Consider the following 17,869-nt stretch of genomic DNA (forward strand, 5'->3'; position numbering starts at 1 on the left):
TTGTGCCAACAAACCCTACACAAAAAGCACGTGGACAGCAATGTTAAGTTACACCCAGCCGCCATATCTGTGTCAAGTCGACAAACATCAGAATCCTACCCAATTCATGTCCGTAGCCTTCAGTAATAGAGACCTATTCTTCTTTTATTACACACGATTTACTTTCCTTCCCCCGTAGCAAGCCCCCGGTGTTAGTTGGGTTAGCTTAGCCGGGCGGGTATCTCAATACCGGTGCTTTGTGAACTGTTATTAGGCTATCAATTATACTATACCCCCCTTGGCGACCAGAGGGGCCTTTGTCTTCCTTTAGAGTAGAACAGAGGCGTGCCTGAATAAAAGGGGCGATCGCGAAGGCGATATACGCGCCATTGCCAACGTTAGGGCCTGAAACAAAGCCCACGGGATCAGGGAGACTAACTAAGTCTTTTCACACAGTCGTTTATTTGGAAATTTGTTGGCGGATTTGACAAGTTGAAGGCAGGGCCACGAGGGGAGTTATAGGGAGCCACCGGCAGTCGCAGTGTGACAGGAGCGGGAGGAAAGGTAACTCTGGCCCGCGGGGCTTCAACTGAGTTTACGGACAAGGGTAGAATAATACTGAGCAACAATGGCGACAGGTGTACATCAACAAACCGGGTACCATTAGAACACTTCCCGGTGTTTTCCACTCTAAACACGCCATACGGTGTCCCTTCTTTTATACTTTTGAAGACACTAGATCGTCTGGGAAATAATTTTGTGGAAAGCAAAACAGGAATTTTGATGAGAAGTAGTTGTTCTTGTTACCTTCCCCACAATTACAGCTAGGGTAACCTGATATCAGAACCTTTGAAGGTAGTAAGTCCACCGTGACATCGCGAGGCTATACTTTGTGAATTCTCTTTTTTTTAATTGTAATTCCAAATACTGTGTGATACATGTATGGAATAAGTTATAATTATATTGACTTGCGGTAACAGTGCTTTAGCAACAGGTGGCTAAACTACATGTATATTATGTATATGTTCCTGTAGAGTCAATCTCAAAGTGTCACAATTGTGGTGCCACGATATGTCAGAACCTTTGGTCTCAAAACTCAAATTTGTCACGATAGATAGAGTCTTTGACGACTATATAAGAAGTTCATTTTAAATTCGTGCCCGAAGGCTATTTGAAAGTTACAAACATAAAAGAACAATGAAGCAGAGTATAAAATAACTAAAATCTATATGATAAAAGGCAGTTGTCTAAAGCTATAGCTATGTCTAAAACTATGTCTAAGGGGTTTGACCTCTCTTTTTTAAACCATGGAAGACGCAATGTCCCACCTTTTCCAAAATCAGTAGGTTTTGGGAAGTTAAAAGAAGAATAGTTTTTTCTTTGTCTGTAAGTTTTAAATTAGTAAAATTGGGATGAATTGTAGAAGTTTGAATAGTTAACTCATTTCGAGCGTTGCTATGAAAGGAACAATTTGAGATAAAGTGTATTTCGTCTTCCACAGCCTTTGCAATGTCAAATATTTTCACTGTCTTTATGTTTAATTACTCGTAATCATAGATGACTATACGATTATACTGTATCATTATGTAATTCAAAACCCTAGGACGAGTTATGAAACAAGATTGTTGGCCCACCAAACTTGCAAGGAGTATGACATACACCGATCTGGTACAACCAGCTATTTTCTAATATCAAGAACAGGGCTGTGAGATTGTCACACTGCTTTCAATAGGTTGAAATCTAGTTAAGCACTAGTATTTGCGATTTTGGTTGGTAAAACTGCTCACCACTCCTAACATATTAGCCTGGTACCCTTCTTTTCATACACCTGAAAGTCGCTTAGGGGTGTTTTACCGGCCCCAGTCATTTTTTATGACAACCTATCTTTCCAGTTAGTCTTTCTGATTACTGAAGTCCGAAATCAATTAAAACGAACGCTATACAAATTCACCGGTCTGTCTTAACCGACCTCGGCGGGCGGGGAACACTCCCGGTACCGCAGAGCTACCGGGGAGCTGACGGCGGTCTGGTTACCAGGTTGGCCTAATATCTGTCAGTACGTGCACTCAGTCCGGGCCAGTACGAATCAGGCATGCGTATCGCTCCGGCACTTCTGTGTCAGTAAGGCCACAGGAAGTAATTTTTATGGATGACATCAGCCCGCGCACTGATTTTTGCCTGATTTTGAAAAAGAAAAACAAGAAATTTTGTTGCCCTCTGATGGTAGTCAACATGCAGAAACTTGGCAAAGATGTCTGTTGCCATGCCGGAACGTGGATGGCAGATAAACAGAGAGAGAACTTTTTTGACACAACGAAAGTACAGCGACTTTCGTAATATAAATAAGACAAGGCTCTGACTTATTGTCTTGCCTCTGTCTTTCATTTTACATGTGATGTTCCCATTGAATCGGAACCACATGTACAATGATTGAAAACTTTAACTTTTCAGGGACAAATATGTGTCATAATAGTTAAAGTAAAATTAGCAGAATACAGGTATCATTTCTTGTTTAACAAAGTTTATGATGTCAAAATTTGAAATTATAGGAATCTTTTCTTTTGGCCCGCCTTGTTTATTTTTGCCCTATTGCATTAGATTTGGTGTCTGCGGAGGATGTCATCCATAAAATTTACATGCTGTGGCCTAATGCGTTGTTGGATTTATAGACAGACACACGATACATGTAATGTCTCGTTCGTATTCAGAATGTATAGAGATCCGTATTGCCATGTAGTATCGCCATGTTATAGTAACGTTAGAAGGGTGTACTTCTTGGGTCATAGCGTGATATTGTGAGGGGTACGGAGTATATTTCGTGTATAAATCAATCAAACCATTTGATACCACCACAAGGTAACTTCTACTCTTGCTGATTTGTATGGTAAACATGTCATCGTTACGTTATATGCTTACCAAACGCTGAAGGCTTGCTAGAAGTCAATGTCCCTAGCATCAATGTAAGGCCACGTTGATTCAATTTTATGGACGACATCCGCGCGCGCATTGATTTTCGCCTGTTCTTAAAAAGAAAAGATCGCGTTCTCCAAGGCTAGCTACGGGGAATGGCACCCAGACTGCCGAAGCTCAAGAAATTCAATAAATTCAAGATAAAAGCCAGCATGTGCCGGCTTGTCGTAACAGACGCTATATACTGCCGCAAATTCACGATACCAGCTTTGTATTCCTGTGGTTTAGCAGCATTTTTATTTTCACGGGAATTTTTTTTCGCTCGCGCGAACTAGTTTGGGGGTCTTCTGAGGATGTCATCCATAAAATTAGGTCAGTGTGGCCGTGCAATATTATTATCCAGTAAGAACACACAGTATACGTACTCTTATACTTGGGATACAATCACATCACATATCTAGCGTTCTTGGCTGAATTGTTTCATTTAGGGACGTTGGAAAGATTTTTGTAGATGTTTTGTATTCAATTTGTATTTGTATCTATCTCCAATGCTATATCCAATACGGTACATAGCGCATTCAAACTAATTAACGTTACACACTTGCAGTAGTGTACCGTTCTTGTCCAAACTTGAGTACTGCGCTAATACAAGTCAATAGTTGTACAGCTGCCTCTTTCGGAGACTTTTACTTAACTAAAGTAGCTAGTGAGACTTTGCCATGTGGCATTCAGTTCTGACTTCAAGTATAAGCAAACAAAGCTGATTTATGTGTGACCTTGACAGTAATGACTTTAAAATGTGTACGAAGTGATGCTGTAATGTTAAGTGATACACAGAAAAGCAAACGACTTTGGCGTTTTCTGTACAATCGTCGCCCTGAATCGTGCGTCGTGTTTTGTAAGAACCTGCAAATTCAGAACCCTCCCCCGACCACCAATCAACCAAGGTTGGCTGAAGTTCGGAGCAGTCTAACTAGATTTAGGCTACGCCTACTTGAGAAAACGAATCGAATCAAATTGGAATTAAATTTGAGCCAAATATGACTGCCAACCACTCCCCGACCACTGATGACCTACTCCCAACCTGCAGCCAACCAGGCGCCAACCTTGGCACAACGTCCCGTATGTTTTAAACATTCAGAGCAGTTGAACAGTAGCCAACCTCGCCGAACACCAGCCACGGCGACAATGCTGACCCGGCCATGGTTCGGGGGAGTTCGGCAGTGTTCGGGAGGACATATTCGGCTATGTGTGATAGGTTTAAATAGTGCTGTGTACCTAAACCCACATCCAGGTCCGTATTCAAGTCCTAATGTTTAGGTTCAGGTCCGGACCTGTAAGTCTGGACCTAAAGACAGGGCATCTACAAAATACGGAAGAGACTTCTCAGTGAACATATCCCAATGGAAAATGGAGCATCTTTACTGCAAAATTTACTGCATCTTTTTTTATTTATTTTATTTATTTATTCATCTTAAGGACGTATGGGTTGTCCCTTCAGCCCCAAGGGGCTGATTTTCAAGGGAGCCCAATTACAATGACAAATAACATATAAAATACAAAAAGTAATATAACATAAATAAATTAACATAAATTATATAAAATACAATAATAATCGATGGTCATTATGGTCATTATGGAGGTCAGAGGTCAAAATTCCAACTTAGGAAATAATAAAACATATGATAACTGAGAGGTCAAAATTCAAACTTAGGAAATAATAAAACATATGATAATAACTGAACGTAGAAGTAATGAATCATATAAACAAATCAATCAAAGTAATGAAACGTAACAAATCATCGTTGTCAGTAAATCGTCATTAGGTAATCAGGTGTCAGATCGGTTCAGTTTTCAACCTGTCTTTAAAAGCTTTAAGTGTGGGTGCTAGTCTCAAGTTACAGTTTAGTGAGTTATAAGTTACTGTTGCTCTGTAAAGTTGCTCTGTAAATCTTTACAGCGAGCACTGCACTACCAGGGTTTAGAAGCAAGAGGCCGACACTTGACGATGCCCAATCGCAATGTTTTCGTCATTTTGCAGCGCCAATTTTTCACTATTGAATGTTTCAGGTGGTTTAGAACAAAAAGGTGAATGTGACATGGTTTATTTTTGTAAGTCCGAAAATAGTTCCAGACGTTCGTGTTTTTTTTTTTTTGGACTTGAACCTAAACATTTTTACAAGTCCGGAACTAGTTAAAGTGAACCGGTACACAGAACTATGTTTGTTTTTTTTATTCCAACATTTCATCAGACATGTTGACGGCAGACTCAAGTTATATCAACTTATTTTATGACGTCACCAACGCAGATATAAAACAAAAATGGAACAGGACAATACGTATTCATTTTCACCTGAGTCAAGTGAGGAAAGTCGCGTAAAGTGCCTTTCCCAAGGGCACACGATCGGTGGTATGTCAGGACTCGAACTCGGGACCTCTTGGTTGTGAGTCGAGCACTCTGCCGTTACGCCACACGACCCCACAGCACAATTTTTGAAGGAGCGGGAGTAAAACTGAAGAACACTTCTCTCATTTGAGGAAACTGACGTCCACACGGCATGGGAGAATACCTCTTCCTGTGATGCCTCATTATCTAAGCCGACAATTCTTTCAGAATCAATCACTTAGAACGTTCCACGCACATCCTATTTGTTCCACACACTGACACTTCACAATGTCATCCCATCCCTTGTGTAAACTGACCACAATAACCACCAGCGGGTCAGTAGATTTTCTGGCCATGGTCATTGCATAAGCTGGAAAGTGCCAAAGTCTAGAGCAAAGGATCTGTCAACGTGTTTAGAGTTGTGTTTTGCCGGTAGCAACCAAGCACGACGGTAGTACTTAAGGATTGACGCAATGGATGTGAGCATAGCTGACTTGCTGATGCGTCGCTATGTACGTAGCCGTATGGACCAGTAATTACACAGAGAATGTACTATTTACGGTTCGGATTAAGAAGTAGAATAGTTGGCATGAAAGTGTTGGTAGTTGACATAGCACAGAGATTAAACTTTGTACCCACATAAAATAGACGTAGACGTTATACATGTTGTATCTTTTGTTTTATAGTATGTATTATTACAATGAAGTAACTTTTGAATTTTCTGTTACAGACGAGACAACGCAATGATAAAGACAAAGTGGAAACTAGCCTCAAAAGCTGCTGTTCAAAATGAAGAGGAAAAGAGAAGTAAGGATAACCCAGAGCGGCCCAAACATGGCGGGAAAAGAAAGCAGAGTGCAGCTACAGCCTTTGCGTCGGTCGTCGCCAAGTCTTCCTTCGCCGCCAAGATGCAATGGGGGAACTGGGGTTCCACGAGAACTCCGTCCGCGAAAGAGAGGCTCTCGCGAGAGTTGGACTCTCGTACGGAGCAGAGGCGACAGACTGAGTTTGCGCAGCACTGCTGGCTGTGTCGTCAGGAGGTCCAGTCTTCCCGCCAGGTCACCCCCATACACAGCCTCCATGACCTCTTCGACCTCTTCGACAACATGGACGGAGAGAGTTCTTCGGGTTCGAACAAGGACAGCAGTTCGTCGTCCCCGTCTGAAGGTTCGGACGCCATGCTCAGGCTGATGCAAGACATCGGAGAAGACGAGTACGGAACCTACCAAACACTCCCTCCCTCTAAACCCGAGACTCCGCTCAGTAAAATCGCCACGCCCGTTCTGGACAAGAAGGGCGGCGACAGAAAGAGGAAGAGTCCAACTAAAGTAGTTACATTCGTGCCGGACTAGGTAGGATGGAATCAAAAAGTTGTCAAATGCTGCTGTAATCTTTTGGGAGATGGCCTATCTGAACACTTACAAGATAAGACGACATTCTGTGTACTTAATTAGGCCACAACAAGTACATTTTATGGATGACATCCTCTGCAGACTCAAAACCTAATGCGAGCGGGCAAAAAAAAACAAGGTGGATAAAAAATGTCTATGTTTTCACATTTTTAGATCATATAAACCTTGTTAAACAAGATTGTATTTATTCAGTGGCAGCATCACATATAAAGGAATGAAGTACAACACTACAAAGTAAAAGACAAAAATCAGAGCCTTGTCTTGTTTCCTCTCTTCACATTTGTCTGTCATCAACGTTCCGGCATGCATTGCAACAGACATATTTACCCATTTTCGGCATGTTGTCCACTTTCTAAGGGCATTAAATTTTTACGCGAGAATTAATGTGTGCGCTGATGTCATCCATAAAAATTACTTGCTGTGGCTTTATGAGAAAACCAGATCAGACACATGTTCCTCAGACACATGTTGATCAGACACATGTTGATCAGACACATGTTCCTTAGTAATTGCAAAACCATTTTTGTCAACGTGTTAGGAAATACATGTAGTTATATATTTTTATCGGTGTCCGAAAGGTGTCTAGCAGTGTTTTATCCAACCAACACTAGTATCTAAACTATTCTGACTATAGATGATGTTATGTAGCCATAGTGATGTTTTTTTAGGAAAGATTTCAGTGTGGAAGTTCCTCCTAAGAGGTGGTGTATGGAGGAAGAGAGGGTGATTTCCTTTAGTGGAAGTAGCAAAACGTGTTTTGCAGTGGAGGCACTATAGCGAGTGAAGTTCCGCGGAACATTTACTGTGGAAATAGAGATAAAACTAGAGTTCCACGATCTCAAACCTTCGCCAAATGATATTACCCTTGGACCTTGAGGAATGTTGACGATTCGCATTAAGTATGCAAATTAGGCCTTCATTTGCATAACCACTATCTGTCAATGTTCTTCTTCTTCCCAATTACACATGCCACATGTTTGAATAATCATATGCTGATTTGCATAACTATCATTTCAATGTGTCAAGTATTCTTTTAGCTACACACATAGCAAAAATCATGATGATCCGTCAATCGGTTCTGGGGGGGGGCGGCTGGTGTAATTCCGGGCCGACCGCTAGCTAGGAGTGCAGATTTAGTCAGGCTAGTTCTTGAGTTATCCTCCTTCGAACATTTTTCAACGAATGCTTCTACAGTTCCAGAACAAGCCAAACTCATGTCACTTCTTCCCCAGCCCAAGAGCTACCTACCATTCAAATTTAGTGACCCTACCATGTCCAGATCACGAGATATCAAAACTGGAAGTTCCGCTGCAGTACCATAACAAACCGCCAGGAGGTCCAAAATCTAATCAGTTCTAGGTCTCATCAAGACATACCCATCTACCAAATATAAAAACAATCTATCCAGGCTTTCTTGAGTTATCGTGCTCACACACACACACACACACATACACACACACACACACACACACACACACCGGTAATAACCGGTAAACACACCAGTTTTGTACATGTACGTACATGAACAAGCTGCGTAAGACCAGACTGTAAGGTTTGAACCACTTACACCGGGGAGGTCTCCTACTCTTTTCAAAAAGTGTGGTGGGTTCTTTAACGTGCGTGGGGTGTGGCTCTCCCCAAACACGGGACCTCCATTTAACGTCCTATCCGAGGGACGTCCCTAACCGAAGCTAGGTACTCATTTTCACCTGATTGAAGGGAGGAAAGTCATGTAAAGTGCCTTTCCCAAGGGCACAGGATCGGTGGCATCGGGCAGGATTCGAACCCGAGACATCTTGGGTCTGAGCCGAACACTACCGTTACGCCACATGACCCCACTGTGCACGCCGAAAGGGTTAACGTTCACCAGAGCGGCTACAGTTCTCACGTGTCCTTGTATCGCAAAGACAAACACTTAAACTACAAGTGGTAACCTGTTCCTTCGTTATAAGGTCCTTGAAGAGCCCTGGAGAAAGTGTGTACCGGTGAGTGGTGAAAGTACTCGACCTATAGGCGGACAACAGCTATAGACTCTTTTTGATATTTCTGTCTGTATGATGTCATGCTGTTTTGGATCTTTACTCGCTTAAATCCAACGGCCATCTTAGACCACACTGACTTAATTTTATGGATGGCATCCTCTGAAGACCCCCATGGCCAAACACAAAACAGCACGAAACTGACACAGTTTAAGTGCCGGACACAGCTTTTGTTAAACAGTACACTACCTGACTGTGTCCGCCTACTAAATGACAGTTAATGTTAGTCAATGTTATAACAGAATTTTCAGTCGTGTTTGTAGCGATTATCTAGGATTTGTGACTTGTTTTAATCCTTATTTGTGATGTATATAATGCTGATAAGTCTAAACTTTTGAATTACGTATATGTGTACAGAAACCGCAATTCAGCACTGGTGCTGCAAAGATTTTTTTAAAGAATAAGCCATACTCTCTCTCTCTCTCTCTCTCTCTCTCTGTCTCTCTCTCTCTCTCTCTCTGTCTCTGTCTCTCTGTCTCTCTCTCTCTCTCTCTCTCTCAAACTAGTGGAGGGAAACGCGGGGGAATAAAAATCCAGCCCAAAATGTTGCTAAACCATAGGAACAAAAAGCTGGTATTGCGGTAGTAGCGACTTTTACGACAAATGGTCAAACCGGCACATGCTGGCCTTTTGTGGCCTTATCATCCATTTTGTTTGTTATGACAAAATTAAGTTGTATCTTCCTTGGCGTCCTTCACATTCTTGAGACGTCTTCACGCCCCAGAACACAGACAGTACGGCAGGACGTTCGTCTTAGACTCATTATATCCTTTCAAGACAACAACAACAAAAAAACGAGAACGACTCGACATTTTATCCACCCGAAGGGCACTTGAAACCGGCAGCTGTACAAACTCCGCTTACTTCAGACGTCTGTGTACGTTCTAGACAACCAGTGCATGGCTTAGATTCTGGTTTCGAGGATCTAGATTTGAGGACATATCTTGAACATTTGAAACTACTTCATGCCATTTGTTATTAAAGCGATATTCTGTAAGTTTTTTTGCGCCAAAACTGTAAATATTAATAGTTGAAATTTTCTCATCTAGACTGTCATTTTCATAATAACTTTAAACATATTAGCGTCAATATTTCGCTTTTTCGGCGACTCAGCGCAGCGTGAGAATAAGTTGCCCCTGGCCCGCTGTATTTTTAGGAGGCTCCTAAAAAGAATGTAAACAAACAGCGGTTTTCGTTCGGGTATCTTCCGCAGCCTTCAAACAGTTTAGTTAACGCAACGACGTTGATCTTATACTCTCCAAATGCCATTATGAACCCAAGTAGGCCTATAGCACAGGAAAATGTGTAAAACAACGATGTTCAAAATAGTGAATATCTTACATAATATCGCTTTAAAATAATCCGAACACACGTTCTATGTAGTAAATTTCATAGCCTGGCCGCGTTTAACTCAAACGACTACGATATGATCGAAAAACTTTTCATGATGAAAATCTAAAGACAAGAAACAAAGACAAGAAAATGTATCATTATGGATTTACTTCGACGTCTTCTAATTTTGATTAATGAAAACATAGTCCACTAAAATTCCCCTCCTCTTATAGGCTCGACTTCTTTTGAAACGTTAAAGTAAGGCCACACCACTTTAATTTTATGGATGACATCCGCGCGCGCATTGGTTTTCGCCTGTTTAAAAAAATCGCGTCCTCCGAGTCTCTGGCCTGGCTCTAGGCCTGGGTAGTCCATGGTAGTTAGCGACAATATGGAGCCGGGCACCCAGGCTACCGAAGCTCCACGACTCAAGAACTCAGTACATACATACAGTGCCGATTCATGAATTCCGCAAAAGGCCGGCTTGTCGTATACGTCGCTATGTACTGCCGCAAATTCACAATACCAGCTTTGTATTCCTGTGGTTTAGTAGCATTTTTATTTTTGGCCGGAATTTTTTTTATTCGCCCGCGCGCACTAGTTTGGGGGTCTTCAGAGGATGTCATCCATAAAATTAAGTCCGTGTGGCCTAAAGGGGATTAGAATTATCGGGGTGACCTGAAAGTGCAAGAAGCCATGTCGGAAGTTATTGCAAAGGGAATAGGCTAATGCAAACCCACTGCAATACCTATTCTCTAGTCTGCAAACAGTCCAGCACTTAATGGTGATTCTGCTATACGCGATTTGTACAATGTGGATGCAGAACGGGGTACTTAAGTGCAAGCCCTTGTCTAGATCCTGGGGAGTTTAGGAGATATTAAAAAGATGATTTGTATCATCAACCAAGTAAAATACCTTAAGAGGGCTTTACAGTTTCATAAGCAATAGTAATGATGATACAATAACAACAAGTAACATACAGAAAACTGAAGAATTTCTCGTCTCTTGTCGTTTATGTGCTCCGACAGTTAAACCAACATCTACGTAACCTGTATGCCTACAGTACAATTGTTGTTTTATCGTGCCACTGTACTCACACAGAATACTGAGGTACGCAATTTCTTTCTCCAAAACAAGCCAACGGAAGATTTTTCGGGCTGTTATACACAAAGAAAAGCAGAAGCTAGGACCTATAATATCAGGAAATATAAGCAACTTATAATGAAATACAATCTCTCCACCAAGTACTTTAAGTACTCTTGTACGTATGTAGGAACGTTTTATCACTGCTTTCAGCCAAGCTGAACAATAAGAACAAATACTAGTAGATCTATTGGAGGTCCGAATAGGTCTATATAATTATGCACATCATAACAGATACTTGATACTGAGAGGCGTCGTACTATGTAAACATTTATACATACGTCTCAAAACCTTCGTCTTGACTAAGACCTAGATTTGCTTTTGCATACGCTCGTACTGTTTGTCACTCGAATTCTCTGAGCATTTTCGCTCGTACTGTTTGTCACTCGAATTCTCTGAGCATTTTTCTTTCTGCCTAGCTAGGTTGTCAAATGTATCTTTTAGTCTTCTTCCTGTGTTTTCTCTGTTAAACAGCTTACTTCCTCGGTTCGTGTGAGAGTTAGTGTTTTTCGACTGACATCTTGTCTTCTTCACAGAACACGTCCTCCTGTTCCTCGTCGTAAGAAATGTTTTTCTCGGCCACGAAGGCTTCCTCGTCCGCCGCCACGCCGTTAGGTGACCCGGGCGGGATCTCCGCCTGTGTGGGCTCGTAGATGATCTCGGACGACAGGGAGGACTTGTGTCGCAGGGCGGCGGATTCCTGCATCTCCAGCCGCATGGCCTCCTGCGCCGCCTCGGACAGCGTCTCGCTGAACCGCCGGTTCCTCATCTCTCTCCGCGTGCGTTCTTCTTCAATCGCTGCCACGATGTCATCTGCGTCAAATGCGTCCATCAAATCTCCCGTTTCCATGTCTGTAATTTCCGTCTTGTTCTCTTACCTATTAGAGGAGTGTCTTTAAGATTCTCGTCTTGTCAATGGTTTCTTGTAAGTCATTTTCTTGCGTAGTACATTAAAGAGAAAAGTCCGCTTTCTTACGTGGCAGTAGGTCCTATTAAGTGTTTTCCCCTTGTGAAATACTTGGTAGGCCAACGTTCTTAGGTACCTTGTGACGTTACCTATTAGAGGAGTGTCTTCAAGATTCTTGTCTTGGCAATGCTGTCTTGTAGTCGTTTGTAAGTCAGTTTCTCGCGTAGTACCTTGATGGAAAAAGTACTAGTCCACTTTCTCACATGGCAGTGGATATCGTCTTATGTCTGAAATGTCCGTCTTATTCCCGTGTAGACCTTACCTATTAGAGGAGTGTCTTCAAGATTCTCGTCTTGGCAGTGGTGTCTTGTAGTCGTTTCTAAGTCATTTTCTTGCGTAGTACCTTGGCGGGAAAAGTCCGCTGTCTCACATGGTGGTAGATCCTCTAAAGTATTTTCCTCGTGTGAAATACTCCGTGCGCCAACGTTCTTAGGTTTCTTGAGACCTTACCTATTAGCGGAGTGTCTTCAAGATTCTCGTCTTGGTAATGTTGTCTTGTAGTCGTTCGTAAGTCAGTTTCTTGCGTAGTACCTTGGCGGGAAACGTCCACTGTTTCACATGGCGGTAGATCCTCTAAAGTGTTTTCCTCTTGTGAAATACTTCGTACGTACGCCAACGTTCTTAGGTACCTTGTGACCTTACCTCTTAGAGGAGTGTCTTCAAGATTCTCGTCTTGGTAATGCTGTCTTGTAGTTGTTTGTAGTACCTTGGCGGGAAAAAGTCCGCTGTCTCACATGGCGGTAGATCCTCTAAAGTGTTTTCCTCTTGTGAAATACTTGGTACGTACGCCAACGTTCTGTGACACGGTGTCTTTTCATGTGGGTAAGGCTCATGTTAGACTGTTGCCGCGCGGTGTAGCTTAAAGCAGGAGTGAGTGTGCTTACCTGTGTGTCACACCGTTAGGCCACAGCAAGTAAATTTTATGGATGACATCCTCTTTAGACTCCGCATCTAATGCGAGCGGGCGAAAAGAAAACAAGACGGGCCGAAAAAACAAGGTTCCTACATTTCAAAATTTTGACTCAATCATTGTACAAATGGTTTAAATTCAGTGGGAACATCACATATACACAGCCAGCATCACATATCACTGCATCAAAGTAAGAGACAAAACATTAAATCAGAGCCTTGTATTGTCTCCTGTCTTCATAGTTATCTGCCATCCATGCACCTTCCGGCATGGCAACAGACATCTTTGCCCATTTTCGGCATGTTGACCACTGTCAGAGGCCAACAAAATTTCGTTTTTTTTAACCAAAATCAGGCGAAAATTAATGCGCACGCTGATGTCATCCATAAAAATTACTTGCTGTGGCCTAAGCAGGCGTGAGTGTGCTTACCTATGTGTCACACCGTTATATCTTCTAAGGAAAAGTGAGCCTGATTAGCATGGTGCGTGCAGACACTAGGGCCGGCTGGTCCTCTCAAGGATTTAGACTCTTACAGGAATGTTTCTGGGGCGGAACGTCCGTAAGGCTTGAGCCCATGGAACAGAGAATAGCGGTAACGTGTTTTCGTTATAATTGTTCCTTCAAGTCACCTTGACTTTGAACCTGATCTGTATGAAGGGACATAACATTGAACAACAAATCGGAGATTTTTGGGTCCTCGAAAACTGATTCAGTTTTATGGATGACATCTACGCGCGCATTAATTTTCGCCTGTTCTAAAGAAAAACAAGTTCTCCGTGAAGTTTTATATTTAAATTTGCAGATTCAGAACGGTATAGTGTATGTAAACAGTGTGTGATCACTTAACAACTGGTAACAACGTATCTTAAAAATGGCTAAATCCCTGGTCAAATACATACATGTAAGATCTAGCCTGACTAAAAAATAAGGCCACACCTCCTTAATTTTATGGATGACATCCGCGCGCGCATCGATTTTCGCCTGTTCTAAAAAAAAAAAGATCACGTCCTCCGAGGCTCTGACCTGGCTCTAGGCCTGGGTAGTACAATGTAGTTAGCGACAATACGGAGCCGGTGGTAACTCTGGAGGATGGCACTTAGGCTACCGAATTCGAAAGCTCCACGACTCAAGAACTCAGTACGTAGGTACAGTGCCAATTCATAAATTCCGCAAAAAGCCAGCATGTGCCGGCTTGTCGTATACGTCGCTGTATGCCGCAAATTCACAATACCAGCTTTGCATTCCTGTGCTTTAGTAACATATTTGTTTTTGGCCGGAATTTTTTTTATTCGCCCGCGCGCACTAGTTTGGGGGTCTTCAGAGAATTTCATCCATAAAATTAAGGCGGTGTGGCCTTACAGGCAGCGAGACGTGTTCGCAGGCTGGGGACGTCCGTGTGAACGAGCAGCCGGGACTGACCTCCATGCACACCGTCTTCCTGCGGGAACACAACAGGATCGCCAGGCGGCTCTCCTAACCCAACCCCTGCTTATGGATGACATCCTTTGAAGATACCCAAACTAGTTCGCGCGGGCGAATAAAAAAATTCAGGTCAAAAATAAAAAATGCTACTAAACCACAGGAATACAAAGCCAGTATTGTAAATTTACGGCAGTACATAGCGACGTATACCACAAGTCGGCACATGCTGGCTTTTTGCGGGATTTATGAATCGGCACTGTACGTATGTACTGAGTTCTTGAGTCGTGGAGCTTCGGCAGTCTGGGTGCCGTCCTCCAAAGTTACCACCGGCTCCGTATTGTCACTAACTACCATGGACTACCCAGGCCTAGAGCCAGGCCAGAGCCTCGGAGGCTAGGGAGGACGTAATCTTTTTTTTTTAGAACTGGCGAAAATCAATGCGCGCGCGGATGTCATCCATAAAATTAAGGCGGTGTGGCCTTACATACAATAAACCCCGATCCCCAGATTATGTGTGAGCTTATTAAGTCATTCACTGGCAAGGAAGCACTGTTTTGGTGACCTAAATTGTTGCTTTGTGTATGTTTGTTTCAACAAGTAGCAACGTTTGCGTGGGGGAAGGGAGTTGATTTTGACAGTTGATAGGGGGTCAAGCCTGCATGAAGGTTAACAATAACTGACAAAATCTTTCATAATGCGTTTTTTTACATTTTTATTGCCAGAAATCTTGGTTACAGAGAGCAGAAAAACTGACCTATGGGTTCCTTGGGGAATTACAAGACGACAGATTACTGCTTAAACACTTGATGTCATGCAAGAACGAATGTACAGTAGACAAACTATGTAATTATGTTTCCAAATGTTTCAAAAAGAGAGAAGAAAGGGCAACTAACAGTAGATGATAGGTAGTATATGATAGGTAGTATATAGTATTGTTGTAATGTATCTATTAGATTCCTAGCAATTTGCATTAGAATATAGCGTTCCAGTATGAAATACTCATTTACATACTGCATATCCTCTTGTGCATTTAGCCCATCTAGGCAAGAGCATGCAATAAAGATTCATATCATATACTAAATACGTCTCTGTAGGAACTTTAACAGGCAGACTTTGAAGACGTTGTGAAGACTAGATTACAATGTTTAAAGTTAAAACTTTTGGTCCAACACAAAGACGTCACACTTCAAAGAAGCCACGTGACAAGCCTTACTGGGTCAGTCTCCTGAGGAAGACCAGAGTGACTGGTCGAAAGCTCTAGGTGAGAGAATTTTTTGTGTTGTTTTAAAAGTTTTAACTTTAAACATGTAACTACCAACACAGATGGACTCTCATGATAGTACTAGATTAAAACTAGAGTTCGGAGGTCTCATGCCTTCGACAGTGTGATATTGTTTTGGTGGGTGTTGTGTGTGTGTATAGTGTAGGTTTTTTTGAAGATGATAGTTATAGTGGCCAGAGAGTCTTTTTGTGAACAAAGCAACAGACTATTTCCCAAGCCTGTACCATGTCTTTCTACGGAACTACGGATCGTAGAATTCGGCAAAAAGGAGAGGAGAATAGGCCTGGGGAGTCTGGCCGCGAAAAGTTGTTTTCTTCCCTCCGATACGCGGTGATCCAAACTTCAAAACGGCAAAAGCTCCTTCAACTAAATTCTTCTTCTATGCAGCCAGTGTTGTTGAAGCGTGCGATGTCCAATACATTGAAAACAATTGCACTACAAAATCACACAAACTGGCCAATTGTTGTGATGGTATGTGGTATGTAAGATAAATGGGTTCCTTCCGGTGAGTTGCATCTCTCTAGCGGGCTAACTGACCCTTTAGCGGCAAACTATTCCCTTTTTTGGCCGTTTTCTACTATTTTTCCAGCGATCCATGGTGCCTGGTAGAAAGTTAATCTTCCCCCACAAGGAGACACTCATTGTGCCTTACTTGTTAGAGGGACCGTCGTATCAAACTTTTAGCAGGAAACAGCCCGACTTTCTATACCAGCCCGGATGGTGGTATAGATTAGCCCAGGTCCTCCGGGGACGTCCCCAGAGGTACGACTGGCAGGGCTGAGGTGACAGCCTCGGGTGACCTACCTAACCGTCCCAGTCTATCCTGTCAATGTAATTTATCCAGGATAGAATTCAAATAAAATATGTATCCTAGTTGCAATTTAACAATCTTCAATTTTTGAGCTGGTAGTTATTTACTGGTTATTTCTCAGGTTGGCGACGCAGTTTGGCTATGTTAGTTTTCTTGTGGGGGCCCACCGGACCATAATATGGTCGTGAAAATCTATCCTTTCAAGGCAGAGCTTCTCTATTCCCTCTCCACACGACCCATTATGAAGAAGATTACAGGCATCAAACTCAAAGTCATTCATAGAATACCGCCGTGCTCCTCGCTAAAGCAACAAAGCTTAATAAAGATTAGATACTGTTCAATGCGTTCAGACCACCTTATTCTAGTGACCTGGCCATTGTGTACAGTATACCAACAATGTTCTCGATTAAAACAAAGTTTGTGACCTTATATCGGGTTTAAATCTTCAACTTCTGTTGCATAATACGATACGATATGCACAAATGTACTACACAAGACTGCACAAATGTACATGCTAATGTTGTAGGGAATACAGGAAACCTATTCACATTATCCATATTCCAGATTTACCTGGGTGCCAAACTGAGATACTTTGTGTCCAGTGTGCTATGGGTCTGGCAACCAGGCTAATTCCAGATGTTCACACTGGGGGCCACAGACCTGTCAAATAAAGCACGCTCTGCTGGGGCACTGGGCCACTAATGTTCTTTCAACAAACAATTTCAAAGAAAACGTTTTTTCAACTAAAACCAATGTTGACAGCTTCCTGTCTGTAACTTGTTGTTTTAACCTAGATATGAATAGGTTTCCTGTATTCCCTACAACATTAGCACATACATTTGTGCAGTCTTGTGTCAGGGTTCACAAATTTTACAAGAGTTATGCAGTTGCTCCAGTACATGTAACAAATATTAATAAAAAGAAAGATTGCCTTTTCTACATTGTACATTATGAATGATGTATCTATGTGTGTTTTGAAAGGCTGGCCGAGTCGTTAACCCAGCATTAACCCAGTATTAAAACTTTCAGTATTAATGCAGCATTAAGCGCCACTTTCGCCAATTTCGCAAGGATTCTGTTGTTTCAACAAACAGGAAAGTTTTTTCCAGCTATCCTTGTGGGCATAAATCAATGTAATCCACAGAGGGTGGAAACAAAAAGGTCTAGTGCAGTATGAAAGACATATAGATTTCTCTTATTAATTAATCAAATTAGGTCACAATTTACATAATTAATAATCTGTCAATGTTCCTCTTCCTCTTGTTTAATATGCCA

At 42.1% G+C, this 17,869-nt stretch overlaps 2 protein-coding genes across 2 annotated transcripts; one reads left to right on the forward strand and one right to left on the reverse strand.

Annotated features, from left to right (window-relative positions):
* The first annotated feature begins 287 nt into the window (after window positions 1-287).
* On the forward strand, window positions 288-7,470 carry LOC109487818. The gene is made up of 2 exons (XM_019791902.1): window positions 288-543; window positions 6,006-7,470. Exon 2 carries the CDS (start codon window positions 6,019-6,021, stop codon window positions 6,625-6,627), a length of 609 nt encoding a protein of 202 aa, XP_019647461.1. The 5' UTR covers window positions 288-543; window positions 6,006-6,018; the 3' UTR covers window positions 6,628-7,470.
* Window positions 7,471-11,691: 4,221 nt separating this feature from the next.
* On the reverse strand, window positions 11,692-12,051 carry LOC109487605. Its single transcript, XM_019791610.1, has one exon. The coding sequence runs from the start codon at window positions 12,049-12,051 to the stop codon at window positions 11,701-11,703; it is 351 nt and encodes a 116-aa protein (XP_019647169.1). The 3' UTR covers window positions 11,692-11,700.
* Between the last annotated feature and the right edge of the window lie 5,818 nt (window positions 12,052-17,869).

The sequence above is a fragment of the Branchiostoma belcheri genome, unplaced genomic scaffold (assembly GCF_001625305.1).
Source record: "Branchiostoma belcheri isolate BF01 breed outbred unplaced genomic scaffold, Haploidv18h27 scaffold9, whole genome shotgun sequence".
NCBI classification, from domain to species: domain Eukaryota; kingdom Metazoa; phylum Chordata; class Leptocardii; order Amphioxiformes; family Branchiostomatidae; genus Branchiostoma; species Branchiostoma belcheri.

Excerpts from the sequence above, each read along its gene's own strand:
- LOC109487818 (XM_019791902.1), top strand. The coding sequence starts at position 6,019 with ATGATAAAGACAAAGTGGAAACTAGCCTCAAAAGCTGCTGTTCAAAAT.
- LOC109487605 (XM_019791610.1), bottom strand. The coding sequence starts at position 12,051 with ATGGAAACGGGAGATTTGATGGACGCATTTGACGCAGATGACATCGTG.